Consider the following 16,480-nt stretch of genomic DNA (forward strand, 5'->3'; position numbering starts at 1 on the left):
ATCTGCCAGACAACAAAATCAACTCTTATGCTAATGATAAGCAAATTGGTGCTTAGAATTTATCCTTAGCACTGGGAAGAGGATTTAGGAGAGCAACCGCATGTTCGCTTATGGGGTTTTTGATTTTGCTTTTTATTTGTGACATTCTTGTAATGTTAGATAATGACGTAAATGAGGTTACTTCAGTTGAGTCAGAAGGAAAGAAATGCACCCAGATCTTTCTTACCCTCAAAGATATCTAGAAGTTAATAGAACTAGAATACACTTGAAATGCCACCCTGAGTGATTGTAGAATATTTTCTGTGTCTTTATCTGCCCCACTTTTGGCTGATCTACAGAACTGCTAGAGACCATCTACTGTCAGCCACACACACACAAAAAAAACAAACCCCAAAAACATTTTAAAGAACTAAACTTGCTTTCTCTAGTGAGGCACACTAAAATGTCCCTTTGATTTTTGGCTTAGCTGAAGGCAGTAATCTCGCTGTGAATGATGGAATTAATGACAGTTAAGATGTGATGAATTTTTATGGGGTAGATGAAAGTTCAGGCTTCTTGTTCCTGGCTTCCTGTTTTATTGGTACACCTGTGAAGCCCTTGGGATTCACCAAACTCTTGTATGTTCCGTCAGTGCCTTCAAAAATGAGGGTAGACAAGTCATTGAAAGAGTCTGATCTTGAATAAATTTGCCTGACACCTCAGTAAGTTCCCCTTGGAGACCTATTGAAGCCTAGTGTTGGTGTCAGTCTAGAATCAACTTTTGGCTCTTTGTAAGAGACCTGCTTAATGGCAAGCAGACCTGTTGTCCCTCCAAGTGCCCCAAAGAAACTATGTAAGCATGATTTCTTTTTCCATTTTAATTGATTTCTATTAATGGTATTTGATCAAAACTAGTTAATGAGTGAAGACCACTAACATCTATTATAATGACCAGCCTTAAAAATAGGGGGAAAATGCAGGTAGTTTATTAGGTGGGGTGTGTGTTAGCAAAGATATACAGAATATTCTTGACTATGTTTGTTCCTGTTCTGAGACTCATTTTTGTCCTGTTGGTAATTCCAGTGCTGACAATTTAACTTTGTTTTAAGCCTATGCTGTTCTCTACTATAACTCTGTTGCTCCTATGTATGGCAGAGTAGGACTCCTTTAACTCCTCTTGGGCTCCGTAAAGGTAGCCAAAACTGTAAAAACAAAGAGCAGTTTTGGTAGTAATTATAGAATTTTAGGAAACTAGATATCATTTGTATGCAATTTCTTTCTAAAGAAAACACAGAAAAAGCCACATTAGCAGGTACTATATAAGGTATTCTGCTGCCTGTGTAGTCTGATTAGCTTCTTTAACATGTCAGTGTCTGAGGCATTAAACATTTTAAAAATGTTTCTGCATTGTTATAGGAGGAAGTTACTGATTTATAAACCAATTATGGGCAGTCCAGAAGTGTTGTTACATACCTTGAAAAGATAGATATTTTGGGTTTTTTTTAACATGTTCTGATCCTGTAATGGCCCTTTAAAAACAAATAATATGGTATACAGACTCTGGAAGATGAGACTTACAAGACAGAAGGGAGTGCTTTGCATAAGGAGTTTTTGCTGAAGAACGCAGCTTTGCTCACTTCTTTTAAAGGGTTTCTTTCTATAACCTTTACTTTCTAGAGATGTCATTACAAATTAGGGACAGAGTATGCTTAATCCCAGTAGTTGCAGTATACGTGTGTCAGTTCAGGCACTTCGATATGGTTCAAACATCAGTTTTTTCTTTTTTTATTTGCTTCAGGTATCTTGGAGAATCTGAAACAGAGCATATAACCAGTCTGACTGCTGTGATTTAACACAGTTGTTGGTGAATTCCAGCACTATTGTCAAAAGACTTAGTAGAAACTTTTTTTTGGGGGAGGAGAGGCTTGAACTTCTAACCAAGATTTTTTTGTTCCCTTTCTTTACTACCCTTCCAGCTTCCTGGAGTGCTCTTAAGAGATTGAGCCAGTCTCAAGTTAAGTTTAAAGCTTGTCAGGTAGCTACAGTTTATCTTATATGGAGAGATCTTCGGGTTTTACATATTTAACTGTAAAGGACTTTAAGGATGAAACATACACTTTGTACATTATGTGGTTTTTCATACTTGGAACTCACATTCTGTGTGTCTGTCTCTCGCTCCCCCAAAGAATAGAAACCAGGTATGTACAAACCTTTCTGCTTCTCCTGTGCTGCCTCACTGTGGGAGAGCAAAATGGTACAGTTCTTTTTTTCTTGTGTTGTCACGTAATCTGACAGGTGAATTTGATGTGGCAGGTTTTTTTAAAAATGCAATTTTATTTAAGATACATATTTATATCTCATAAAATCTGTAGTGATCAACATCTTGCTGTTTCCAGACATGTCTCGGGGCTGGATTCAGTTTTCTGAGGTTAGTTTGGTTTATTGTTTATCTCTTCAGATGATGGTAGGCAGCAGGATAAAATGAAAAGTAGTAGGCTGAGGTTTACTGGAAGGTTTCTTATTTAAGCTTTTAAATTTTCAAATATATTTAGGGTTTGATTGAACTTTTTTATTTGGAATATTTCTGACGACTTTGTTTTACATTACTAAAAAGCCTGTATTTGACTTGTCTTTTTTTGACTGCTGTCTGTATAAGACTGCATTGTTTCAGGGCTTCTTGAAAAGGTTTACAGTGAGTTTCTGCATCTCTGCTGGCCTTAGACGGATGACTGTATTTCTTTTCATGAGTGGAGAACTATGATGATTATTTTTTTATGATGTAAGGAAAGATAGGGAATATTTAAATGAGGTTTGGCATAAATGTCTCTGTTTTTCTCTTTTTTTTCCTCTTTCCTTTCCCACCCAAATATAGTGCAAACGGAATTTTGTTTGTTGGAGTAATGGAAAACTGAAAGATGAAGCAGTGGTAGGAGAAAGGGAAACCTCAGCCCTGGTCATAACTAGTCATTATGATCCTTTAGACTGTCCTGCATGACACAGGGTTTCACTTTGTAATTCTTGAATCCCAACCATGATTTCTGGTTGATATGGCTGGAACATATCTTGAAAAGATGTCCAGTCTTCCTTCAATGAATTAAAATAAATGTGAAAGAAGCTGTAAGGCATACCCCTCCCCACTCCCCCACACTTGTTATATCAACTCATTTTCTTCATACCTGGCAACGTTATTTGGAAACTGTTGAAATCAGTTTCTGAACAGTGAATCTCCCAATCTTTGTTTTAATACTGTATGGTCCTATTCACTGCTTACAGGCTAAACCTGGACTATCTTTTATCGTCTCTATTTTAGGGGAAAACACAAAAAAGGTGTTTTGAGCAGTAATTACTGTCCCCAAAAGCAAAATGTCATGTGTCTTACATCCAGATGCCATGTTGGTTCTGCAATAAGGTGATGAAATTTATTGCTAAAGCTAGGTCATGTTTGTCGAAAAGCCTGAAAAAGGAAGGAATAAGTCTGCCAGCATGGAGTGTATATGCCGTGTGAAATGGAGAGGAGGAATTAACTGAAACCTGGTCTTTTTCATCCAGTGACAGTATTTTGTATAGTTAAAATTTTCAAAATAAATTCTTGAGCAAAATAGAGCATTTAAATGGTAATATTCTTCTGACAATGTTTTCTGGCCAATGATGGAAAAGCTAGACAGTTTGCAAATCAGTTATATTTCGAAAGTTTATTTTATTTCCCACTCTTGCTACTTCTAGGCAGAAATGTAAGCATCATTGTTATATTTTGAAATATCTAACAGGAATAACTTTTCAGAGGCATTGACCTTGCGGTAGTGGCAAGTCACCCTAGAGGGAAAAGATTGAAGCAAATTGCTTTTGTTTAGATGCAGATGATTTGCAAGTGTTGACAAGGTTTTGATGTATTTAATGGTACAAGATCTTGGTATTATTCTTAAGAACTGAGCCTGTGTGCTGCAATCCTGTTGGTTCCTGAGCTGAGGAAGGTAAAGCTGGGTAAATACCATAATGTGAAACCTCAAATAAAGTGTTGCAGGAAGTGATAAGGGTTTGAATTAGTGTCTCAACACAGTGGCATAGTATTTTGTATTTACTGAAGATTGAGGTCTTACTGACTACCACCTGAGGCCCAGGCCATAAAAATGCAAATGGGAACTCTAATATTTTTACTCTTGGGAAAGACTGGGAAGTTAGTCTGAAACTCTGTGCTTTCTAAAAATGGTGGTTGTTTTTTATTTAAGAGCCTCTGCTGTTCTTGGATTGCATAGCATTCCGAAAATTCGTATTCTACCCATAAGACCTTCTTCTGTTTGACACAGGAATGTGAATTGTGACCATGGAAATACTAGAAAAAAATCTTTCTTGTTACATTATAGGCCCCTGGATTTGGATTTGGTATTGCAATATCTGGAGGAAGAGATAATCCTCACTTTCAGAGTGGTGAGACATCAATAGTTATTTCTGATGTGCTGAAAGGAGGCCCAGCAGAAGGACTGCTACAGTAAGTGCCAAACTGTACCTGGGTTCTGACTTGGGGGGGCATTCATCTTTGTTAGTGGTAGCTTAACCTCCTAATTGTTTTGTTCTCAAGATATCTATCTGTCACTGTTTGTATAGTTGGTTTATGATACAGGTAGTTTGTTCAGGGACACCCATTTCCCAATGTTTTCTCCTTGGTATAAAGTATTTATACCGTGCTTTGTGATGTTTTTCATTTAGAGAAAATGACCGTGTTGCAATGGTTAATGGAGTTTCAATGGATAATGTCGAGCATGCATTTGCTGTTCAGCAGCTGAGGAAAAGTGGGAAGAATGCCAAAATTGTAAGTTAATATCTTGAAGACTTAGTTTACTTAAATTCCGTAGTTATAGAGCAAAAGTGAAATCATGTCATGTGTGCTATGAAATACATGCATGATACTTGAATAATACCTGTGTGATGGTTCAGGTTTAAGTGATGATCATGACATATTTATTGTGTGGGTTACTCAATTTTATTTTATTTTAAAATGTGATGATGTTTGGGTAGTGTGGCACTAAATACTTCAGACACCTTTTCTTTATGGTCAAGTTCTCAGTTTGCCAAAAGCTCAGTTGTCAGCTTTGTTTAATATTTCTTGGCTTTCTTGAGTGTACTTTTTTCCAAAGGTTGCCATATGCTGAAGGACTTCTACCCGCTGTCCAGGCACTAACATAGTTCTTTTTTATGCTCAGTAAACAGTTTGCCAAAATAAAGTATAATTACCTTAATTCCTATAATTTTGTAGGCTTATTCAAAGTGGTTGGCTTTTGAACTTTAAAAAACAGAACAGGTCATCACTAAAGGGTAGCAATTGGGCTTTCTGTAGAAGGTTTTGATTTATGTTAGAAAAAAAAGAACACAAATACACAGTGTTTAGCAATTTCTTAATTCAGGAAAACAGAGTTTTAGGGCTTCTAGGAAAGCTTTTCTGCTGATAGATTTCTAGTGCTCTTGTGTGCTTTAATACAGTTGCAAAATCGTGTTGTGTTTTGCATGTGTAGATTTAGCAACCCATTAAAGCTCAAACAAAAAGTAAGTGGCAAGCTGTGCAGGGCTTTCAGTATCTGAAGAATTTGGTGTGTAGATTTATGTAGAGAAAAGCAATTGGTGAAAGCTTTATGGTATAACTTGGTCCAGTTCTGTACAGATAGCAAATAAACCTTTAAACAGGGTTGGGTCTTATTCTGGAAACAGTTTTCTAGGTTAGTGCAAATCAACTTTGAACTTTTCAGTGGGAATGTTCACCTTCCTCCATGGCTTGCATAAACATTGCTTTGGAAGGTTGGGAGGCTTCAAAGTTGAGGAGCATTACTGTCATAAACACGCTGAGTGTACAGTAGATTACATGTTAGCAAAAGTAGTCTTCAGCAGTGCCAATAACTGGCTTGTGGATTTAAGCAGAGAGGGCATTCAAATACACAGTTCTGTGAAGACAGGATATTGCTTTATGCTATGGTGGCTTTTATTCTTATCTTGACACTTTTTCAGAAGCAAAAAAGGACTAGAACAACTTCAAAAACATACGTACCCCTAGTAAGCTGTATTCATGAGTCTCCTGTATTGGATAGAATTTTATAATGAGGATGTGAGAATTCATAGCATTCACAAGTACATCTGTGTGTTGTTTTGAGTTTTGGGATTAGCTTGGCTTCTGACATTTAGTAACACCATTAGTATTACACTGCCAGAAGCTGATATCTATTGTTTGGTTGTAGACTATCCGAAGGATGAAGAAAATTCAGATTCCAGTGGCTCGACCTGAACCTGAACCAGTGTCTGAAAATGAGGACGATAGCTATGATGAAGAGTTACGTGATCCAAGAAGCAGCTGTGGTGCTCCAAGTGCCAACAGAAGGCATGAGAAGAGCTGGGTAAGAGATCGAAGTGCTAGCAGAGAGAGAAGCTTATCACCGAGATCAGACAGAAGGTCGGTTACTTCCAGTCAGCCTGCAAAACCTACCAAAGTAACACTGGTGAAATCGAGGAAAAATGAAGGTAACTTGTATGTAATTCTCTTGCTAAGACTTTTGCTGGTTTTTAAAGGACAACTTCTTCAGTTGATGTTGTGTTAAGGGCTTCATGGACTGTGTGAACAGTGCCGTTAACAGTTGGTTTGCCCATGTTACGGTAGCTAGCTGAAAATTTAAGAACTACTGTTTATTTCTGGTGGTATTTTTCACATCCCAAAATACACATGCTTAATTAAGGGTAAAGTATTACATAGTGTAAACAAATCCCAACTGTGCACCTGACATCTGGTAGTCAGTGGCTACATACCTTTTATATACTCCAGTTGTCTTCAGTGTCTGTCTTGTCTGAAAGGGGAAAATTGTAAGTAGCATCTAAATCAAGTTATTGAACAACAGCTATGGTCACAGGCAGAGTTAGAAAAGAAATTGATGTAATGGTAAATCCATAGTGTAATACCACTGCAGCCCTTCATGTGCCAAGTTCACTCTCCTCTTTGTGTTTCCAGTGTAAATGTTGTGTGAAGCTGTGTTGTAAATCTTCAGATACCTCCTTCCTTTTTTTTACTGTAGCTTCATCCGTTTTCTTTTTTCTTTTATTGCTCTTTATATAAAAGAGTATGGTCTACGGTTGGCCAGCCACATCTTTGTGAAAGAAATATCACAAGATAGCCTGGCAGCAAGAGATGGAAATATTCAGGAAGGAGATGTTGTACTGAAGGTATGGTAAATGGTGGTGGTGTTCATTCAAAGGAGAAACTCATTGATACAACTGTTTTTATAATTAGCTGTCTCTTAATAGCATAATTATCATTAGTAGAATATATATTTTTCTATTAAATTATTTCAAAGATCAATAAATATGAGTATAAGTCAACCTCTCTAAGAAATGGGAAATCATGAAGCCTTTTTGGGGTGGTTGTGTTTTTGTATTATTCCCCAGGCCTTATTCAGACAAATAGTGCCCACTGTAGATGCATAACAGAAAACATTTGGGATGGTATGAGTCTTTGTCCCTACATGCTTAGTTATACACTAAAATGTTGTGGAGTTCTGCTAGTCAACAACACTAGAACTTGCCTTTTGGTTAAATTTTGATTTTTGTAGCAATCAATATACCCAGGGATCTTAAATTTAATACTAAAAATTTTTATTTCACGGTACTGCTGTAAATGTGTTGGTGCAGAAAAATGTACCATTTTTTACTCTTCTGAATATAGCCATGCTGGTTGAAAAACTCTAACTAATATTTTAGGAGTTCTGTATTGGTGGTAGGTGCTTTGTCTTTGAAAGATGAAAATAATTTTCTATATTATGTTACAGTTGGGATGAGCCCAGTAGTTTTCCATTGTATTGTGGTAATTTGATAAATATCTCTAGCTATTCCTGAATATAATCAGACAGAAAACCACTATCTTTACTGGAGAGTAACTGTTCTTTGCAATATGTTTATATCTGCTCTTCTCTTTGTTCCAGATAAATGGCACAGTGACAGAAAATATGTCCTTAGCAGATGCAAAAACATTAATAGAAAGGTCAAAAGGCAAGTTGAAGATGGTTGTTCAGCGAGATGAACGAGCTACGCTGTTGAATGTCCCTGATCTTTCTGACAGCATTCATTCTGCTAATGCTTCAGAAAGAGATGGTGAGTATAAATAAACTTCATTTCCAAAGGGAGAGAAGAATTTCCTGTGTTGTGGAGATCTGAAATACCTAAATGGCATGAGAGGGTGGGAAGGAGAAAAGTTAGGAGTAAGGTTGTTGTGTGGGTATATTCTTGTTTGAATGTGATTGAAATCCACACCTTCAAAAATGGTGGAGAAAAAGATAGTTTCTATTCTTGCAATTGTTCTTTCAGGAATATTAACTTAGTTGTTTAGAAATAATAAACCTAGATTTAACATCTTCATAAAAATTATCTACAAAAGCTTATTTCCATTTGAGCAGGTCACACCACCATTTTAATTACAATCATTTCATGAAAAAACCCAACTTTTATTTAACAGACATTTCAGAAATTCAGTCGCTGGCATCAGATCATTCCAACCGATCACATGACAGGCCCCGCCGCAGTCGTTCACGATCTCCTGACCAGAGGTCAGAGCCTTCAGACCATTCCAGACATTCTCCACAGCAGCCCAGCAACGGCAGGTGATGGCAGCATTGTATTATTTTTAAATCAATTATTTAATATGACATAGAAGTTGTAGGAGTGCTTGGATTTATACAGTGTGACAAATGTGATGTAGAACTGTGGTAGTAGTAATGTGGTATTTTTTTTCTCTCAAGAGATGCAGCTGATAATGATCCAAATTTCCTTAAACTTCAGGAGAGGCTGACCTTCTAACTTCAGTGTTATCCCCTTTTTAAACATAATCTCAGAGCATGGTTGTATGAGTGACAATATAAGTTTGATAGTGATGTATGTTATTGAAGCAAATGCAATTATATTTTGGTTTTAGAAAGCAGTTAGCTGCGAGGATATTTGAGATGATTAGTAGTGTCATTCCTATTTAATGTCTCACCTGGATAAACTTGTCGAAATCTTGCTTTATTTAGGCTTAGGCTTTTTATTTTCCTCACTAGCCTTCTTGAAAAATTATCTTATATTTCTGAGTACATTTAAGTCCTACAAAATGAGGTATATTGCACAGCAGAATTAGTTTTTGTAATGGAGTTTTTAATATTTGAACTTGGTAGCAGGACACTCATGATTCTGCAGTAAGTCAGTCTAATTTTATATGAATTCAGAGAGAAGTAATCAGTTGTATGGCTTGGAATTTTCTTCTTCTGCCATGTGAAGCTTTAGTCTTGAATAACTTAAATCTGTCCTGTTTTGCATTTCCACAGTTTGTTGGAAATTGGCATTTTAATTTAGAATATCAGATTTGGATTTTAGATTGTTCTAAATATTTGTCAGAGAAAACTTTGCCTTCTGAGTGCTCACAGTAATGGAGCAAAAGTTAAAACTGATCTGTTGCAAGTTACAAATTCAGAGCCTGTATTTTAAGATTTTTAGATGCTGTCAAATTCTGAAAAACAAATTGCAGCTGGCTGTTCTGTAGAACTAAGATATGTCTGACTGGTTATTAACGTTTTGTTTGCCCAAAGATAAAATAACACTTACATCCTCAAGGTTTTTAAAGTATTTTAAGGCCTAATAAAACTGCAAGACAGATCTTGGCTGCATATACACCTGCTTAGGGTTATGGATTACAGACAGTTTGCTTTTCTTTCATGTATGTTGTTTGGAGGGACTGCAAGGCATGAAAGTTTTTGTTTTTTTTTTTTCCAGCAGGAGTCTCATATTAGTAGGAAATACTTAAAAGCAGGGTCCCAGATGCAGGGATTTGATTGTGAAGGTTGTGAGGCCTCTGTCAGATTCAAAACCTTGTTTCTTGATGTGCATTTCTAAGGCAGTGTGAAAAGGGCCTGTGGAGGGCCCTTCAAAAGTGAAACTGGCTGACTTGCCCAGGTGCTAGTGCTTTCCTGTCCTGTTAGAGTGGTTTAGGTAGATCGTCACTTCCTCCCTATGGATTACACTGCCAGAAGAATTAAATCCTTCCTGAAAAGGAACTTTGAAGTTATCTCAACTCTGAATGCATCCGCTGTATCTACTTTATGAACAAGAGCTACCTCGGCTCTTGACTTCCTGTTGGGCATGTCGCTTTAAAGATTAGAAAATCTGGGCCCTGAGCCACATAAAGAAAACCATGTTAAAAGCAGCTTCTCTTTGTAGTGGTTATTTGTGCAAGTTCAAATCTGCTGTAAGATCAGACTAGTTGCAACTGCTTCATTTTTAAAAAATTTTGTGAAAAATCTGGGGGGGGGGGAAAACTTGAGAACAATCACCTGAGGAAAAAAATGTTCAAAATGTCCTCAAAATGAGCTTAAGGAGGACATTAAAAATGTATTCAATATAATGAGTCTTTAATTAGACCTTGTTCTGTCAAGCGTTTGTATGTTAATGAAGAGAGAAATTCTAGGGGAATTTTCTTAGTCCTTTCATAGAAGCTTAACTACAGACTGACACTTATAGGTGTGCACTAGAGTACAGAAATCTGCCAACAGACTTGCTTCAGTATTGCTTTGGGGTCTGGCAGGGTCTTCAGTGTTGTCCATCTTTCAGTATTCCATACCGGTATGCACACCAGTGTGCCTGCATTTTTCCTAGATATAGAATTTTTACAACAGTTGCTATTTGAACATTCTGTCAAAGCATTAAAGAGCACTTGTAGTTTTATTTAGTCCAGAGGACGTTCACAGATGTCTCTTGAACAATCTTTCTAAAACTCAGATTCTAGAACATGTTCTTCTTAATTTCACTTGTGGAAGACTGCAAATTATCTATAGTTAGTCTTGAAGAGAATCCAGAGAATGAGCCTTACAAATCTCCAGATACAGATGAATACTCGTAGCCCTGGAGACTTGGAAAATTTATAGCCAGCTGATACTGAATTACATACTAGTCGAAATATAAGATGTAAATATGTCCTGGCTTTCAGGAGGAACTCTGAGTCAATAATGTTTTAAAGGTTAAGGGGAGTTTTAAAAGACACATATAATTTTAAAGATAGGCGGAACAACTGTTTAGGCAGAGGAAAAATGCATCTCAAATATAGAATGTCAGATAACACAAGGCAACTATATAATCTGTTAAAAGCTGTACTTAAAAAGCTAGAATGAGCAAAAGATGTCTCTGCACCCTAAGTTGGAGAGTACCTGGGGGGAAGTCGCATACTCTTTCTTACCTGTCTGGTCTTAGTCCTGGTGGTAACAAGTTGAGCTAGATAAGCTTCTGGTGTGACTCGTCCTGAAAAGTGGCATTTACAGCCAGCTGTGGGCATGCTTGCCACATTACATCTCTGGACAGCCTTTTACCAACTTGGAAGAGCTGCCACTTGAGAGCCGTGTTCCTCACCTGGGTACTGAAATAGCAAAAATGTCTTCTGGTATGTTTAACCCTTCAGCTTCAGCAAAGCCCAGTAGGCATTATAATTATATCTGGAAGGATGAGGTTGACTTCTAAAATACGGTTGTCAACTTATATAGCATGAGAGATTTTTCATTCCGGCCGTTTTCAAACCAAGTTGAAAAACTGGAATGTAGGACAAAAATCAAGCCTATTTTGAATGTACTTAGGAAGACGCCTCTTGGCTTTTACTGTCTTCTCATGCTAAACAGTTTGATATGTGCAAAAAACACATTTGGAGAAAGCCTCCATGTTTGTATTTTTCAAAACTTTTAATGTACAAACAAACATTCTGTGTGTTGCAGGCAATCTTTTTTATTCTGACATAATAGCTGCAGTTAATGGCACTGGTGTGTAGCTGACTGCATTTTGTAACTGAAGATTATTTTAAAATGTTTCTGTTGGGCATGCTTTAAAAAAAAGGGGGGGGGGGGAAGTGAGGTAAAGGGGGCCTTGTGACACAGCACAGTTGTTAAACAATAGTGTCACAGTGCACACAGTGAACAACACTTCTGTCTCTTGGGAAGTGCAGCTGTCAGTTTTTAACAAGTTTCCATCACCTATCACCATCACTGGTGACAGCATCAAGTTGTTTCCTGTATCATCTTGAGATGTGAAATATTCAGCGCTTACTGGACAATTTTAAGTAAAATGAAGAAAAATTCTACTCTTCTGCTGTTCTGTTTTTCCTTTTGTTCTATCACAACTATATTTTTATTGTCTTTTTCCAATTTAAACTTTGTCTTACATAGAGTAGAACTGACCTTTTTCAGGCATTTTAGTTGGCAGGGTGTATTTGTCTACGTGCGTAGCAGTAGCCCAGTCTAGAAACATATTGGTTCAGATAATATCCTGACTATTTTGTTGTATGCTCTCAGAGTCTATATTTTAGCTACTGTTCTTGAGAGCTGTTTTCTTCCATATTTATGCTCTTTTTTTATATATTCAGGTATAAAAGCAGTATAAAATTACAGTGGTTTTAGACTATAGAGAAGAAATATAAAATGAACTTGGTCCTTGTGTAGTAACAGTAGTAGTTTTGACCTTATTTTTTAAAGCAAAATAGAGCCACTACTCTTTTAGAATTATGCTCTGTTTAAGCATCCCCTAATGCTTGAAACAGAGAGGGCTCATTGGGAAATTTACTGTAATATCTTATTAGTGTTCATTGCCCAAAAATCTTTGGACAGGGAGGGGAATTAGTTGTAGCTTACACTACTACAGGACTACTTTTGTTTGCAAGATGCTTAGTATGTATTTAAATGGCTACATGCATGTGTCTGTTTTTAACAAGCCAAGAACTATCTTCAAGGGAATGAGGAGTATGTAAGCTTTTTCATTTATGCACATAATTTTATGTACAAATGAAAACATGCTGGAAATATGAAAGAGGAATTAAAAAATTATCAGTGAAGTTTGGGAACAAAAGGATAAATCCTTTTCATTTTGCTAGATGTAATGGTTTTAGCATCATTTTAATCAATTTTGGAAGTCCCCAAGAGGGGGGGTTTATCTGAGTAAAAAAGGCACAAATAAGGATTTTAAAAATTAGGCTGCTGTACTTGTTTTTACCAATGACTTGTAACAAGATGGTTCCTTACAATGCAAGGGTGCTTGTGTCTTCCCAGATTGTGTTGATTGCAGTATTTTTCTGTATTCTGTCTTTGTTATCTGACTTCAGGCACACAGTTTTAAAACTAGCAGAAGAAAGTTCTGAGATGTCTTAGTATGTTTTGGCTGAACAGCTAAGCTGTTTCTGGTGTTCAAACTTCACGTTGCTTCAGGAAGACACATTCTGCTTGTATTTAAATGTTTACTATTTCTTTTATTCTTTCTTACACATCTTGGATGAGTAGATTTGCTGGGATCGGTTTTCCTAAGTCACCTCTTCAAGTATTAGTTTTGATTAAAGTAAACAGTCTTTACACTGTATAATGGATTTTTTTTTTAATATAGTTGTACTTTATGGGAAGTGATACTCATTATTGCTTAGTAGCACCATCTAGCTGTTGGTAGCGACAAACTTTCCTTTTCTCCCCCCGACACAGACCTCTCCTTTATGAGAGGAGATGGACTTGCACTATTGACCAAGCTGTTATTACCTATGAAGTACCTTTTTTCTCCTCCTCAGCAATTAAGTCTGATATTATGAAAAAACTGTGATTTGTTTGTGTCAGACTTCTCTCAAACACTTTTAATATCCTTGCTTATTTGCCAACTCTCAGGAATTTAATAGATATTTTGAGCATCTTATGACTTTTTTTTAAGCATGTATGTGCTCTGGAATTAAGACTGTCTCTTTGGCATATTGATGTGCTTCTGTTTTTTGAGCTTATTATTAATGTTCATCTGCTCCAACCCTATTCAGCAGATAGGAGTGTAACAGTTAACATTTCACCATACAGCATGTGTTCTGTTCAGTTTTGCTATGGTACAGCTGGTAGCTGTACCTTTATATAACAATATAAAAATACCTGATCTTTTCAGCTAAAGGAATAGAAGTTATGTTCTTTTGAGCTTTAGTTGCTCTCATTTAAAGAACAAGAGATTTTTTTTCTTTACTGTGTCATACATGCCTTTGTCTTCCTATACGTGCTTACAGTGTAAGAAACAGCAAGTTGTCTTTTTACTGAAATGCGTGGATGACTGAGTGTATGATAAGCACTCCTGTCTTGTAATAGCTGTGGCATCATTCTCTCTGAAGACTGAGAAATCAGGGGCATGTTTGTGTTCTACCTTTTATTTCTGCAAAGCCCTACCAAGACCCACCTCAGCAGCACTTGTGTTCCAGGGCAGCTGCCACACAAAGGAGCAGATAAATTAGCTTGATCACAGCAAAGCCTAAGAATTAAGTCTAAAAATCCATGATTTCTACAAGTTGCCATGAGGAAAAGACCATGGTAACAGCTCTTCTCTCCTTCTTCCCTTTGCTTCTCTATTCCTTATATAGTTTTCAGTGTACAGCACGTGTGTGACTTCTGTGCTTGAAGCAGAGATCAGCCTATTTCACAGTGTCCTTCCTCTTTTTAAATAGTCATATCTAGAGAAGTCCTTTATTAACATGAACTTAGGGACAAAATGCTTGGATTTAGAAGTGGTTAAAAGTATTAATAATATGATAGTCTAAGAAAAAAAACCTTGCTAAATAGTAATGGGTAATTCCTTACCCACCAAACCTGAATTTCATAAATGAAAGGATTTATTCTTTAGTCATAGTAGACAAAGGTCATAGAAATTCTGTATGCAGAGTGGAATCTTTTTTCCTAATATAGTTTTCGAAGCAGAGAAGATGAGAGAATAACTAAACCAGGAGCTGTCTCTACACCTGTAAAGAATGCAGATGATATTTCCAAAACTGTGGAAGAGGTGGCAGTCGAAAGAACTGAGAAACAAACACCGCCACTCCCAGGTAAAAACATGAAAATATATTAAATATGCATGCTATTGAGAACAGATGACCAGTAAAGGCTTTATGCCATTGCATATTTGTGGAATGATTTCTAGAGTCTTAAAACGGATCAAGTCCTAATTATTTTTATTTCTAAATACGAATAGCCGTTGTAACCATAACTCCATTTAACTCCATAACTCCATCTTAGAGTTTTGGTCCTGAAAACATAAGCTGTGGGGCCTGCCCATTACGTAGGGGTCAAACTTTGGTGTTTGGAGCTGTTCTTATGTGGTGGTCAGGAAGAGTTTTTGTTCTGATTTTTTTCAAGGAAGGTTGAAATCCATCAGTTCTTTTCCAAGAGTCAGCCAGTAGGCTGGTTCTTATGGATTACCGTAGCAGACTACATTTAAACAGGGATGTAGTTAAGCCAGTTTAGAACTGCTGTTCTCAAGACACAAAACACACTGAAATGCATTGTTACTGTAGCACTTAACTTCAGTCATGGATCAAGAAGGCATTTTAACAAGTGCAGTACAACTAATAAAACCAGAACAAAATCTCCCCCCTTTTTTCCAAAACGTAAGGATGAGCTAAATGGCAGCAGGTAAAAGCCAGTTGGTATAAAAAGAAAAAACCATAAGATGATATGGTGGCAGGATGCTGTTCTGGGCAGGCTGAGTTACAAAATTTTCCTACTATTCTGTGATTTAATGAAGGAGGTGCTTTAGTGAAATTACAAGTGGAGAAAGAGGAGCTGTGCAGATGGTTTAGAGGGAGCTGTTCTTGAAAGGCTGGGTAGAATGAGAGAAAGCACATTCAAGCTTGAAAACATTTGAGGACTTAAGGGATAAGCAGTGACACTTCTGCATGTAGTATTCAGTAGCTCAATGGAGAATTGGAAGAGTTATGATGTTGATAGATTCTGAAAGGCCTTGAAAATGAGAACAGTAGGTTTTCTGATGTAGCAGCCTTTATTAAAAAGATTGTCATAGGAGGTGACCTTTTGCAATGGTGTTACAAAAAGATGCAAATTAAGTATTTGCCAAGATAGAAAAAGGATGTGGTAGTGAGATTAGAAAGATGAATTCTGTATTTCTGTAAGATATTGGAGATATTAATTGGCATAATACAAAGCCAGACAGGATGGTTCTTAACCAAAAGGAATGCACTAATAATTGGTTTCAGGGACTGGCAAAGAAGTAATAAGTACTGTGGGGATTTTGTTGGTTAGTGGGGAAGAAGAAATATTCTGTTCTTGGTGAATGGGGAGAGGCACGTGGAAATATTTGGTTTGGGTGGGAGGAGATGTAGGCCAGTACAAAAAGATAATATTTAAATTGGTGTCTGCAGATACAATTAACTTGGCATAATATGTAGTCTGAGATAAAAAGGTGCAATAAAGGGCATAATCCTGTAACAGCCTGTAATTCTGTAACAGAGAAAGCTCTAGGGAGATGAGGATCTTTCAAAGACCATAATGAAAATGTAGTTAGAAAAGTAGTTGGTACATTCTGTGACAGTTTGCTGCTTAATCTAATGGCAAGATGACTGTTGTCTTTGATTGTGTCAAAGGAGGGTGGAAGGAGCATATTTGTTCAGAGGGATTATCAGAAGTTTAGGCTAAGAAAGAGTCATTAAAGACTCAAAGGAAAATGCTGTGTTACT

At 36.9% G+C, this 16,480-nt stretch overlaps 1 protein-coding gene across 9 annotated transcripts in view; it reads left to right on the forward strand.

Moving 5' to 3' along the window:
- Positions 1-16,480, forward strand: part of TJP1 (tight junction protein 1) — a 160,177-nt gene that overhangs the window by 118,079 nt on the left and 25,618 nt on the right. For all 9 annotated transcript variants that reach the window (XM_064456573.1, XM_064456570.1, XM_064456571.1 and 6 more), the window contains 7 exons: positions 4,341-4,465; positions 4,684-4,786; positions 6,201-6,480; positions 7,070-7,173; positions 7,929-8,097; positions 8,459-8,603; positions 14,697-14,833. In XM_064456573.1, the coding sequence (XP_064312643.1) occupies positions 4,341-4,465; positions 4,684-4,786; positions 6,201-6,480; positions 7,070-7,173; positions 7,929-8,097; positions 8,459-8,603; positions 14,697-14,833 (1,063 nt within the window). The remainder of the gene's footprint in view (positions 1-4,340; positions 4,466-4,683; positions 4,787-6,200; positions 6,481-7,069; positions 7,174-7,928; positions 8,098-8,458; positions 8,604-14,696; positions 14,834-16,480) is intronic.

Source organism: Phalacrocorax carbo, chromosome 7 (assembly GCF_963921805.1).
Source record: "Phalacrocorax carbo chromosome 7, bPhaCar2.1, whole genome shotgun sequence".
NCBI classification, from domain to species: Eukaryota; Metazoa; Chordata; class Aves; order Suliformes; family Phalacrocoracidae; genus Phalacrocorax; species Phalacrocorax carbo.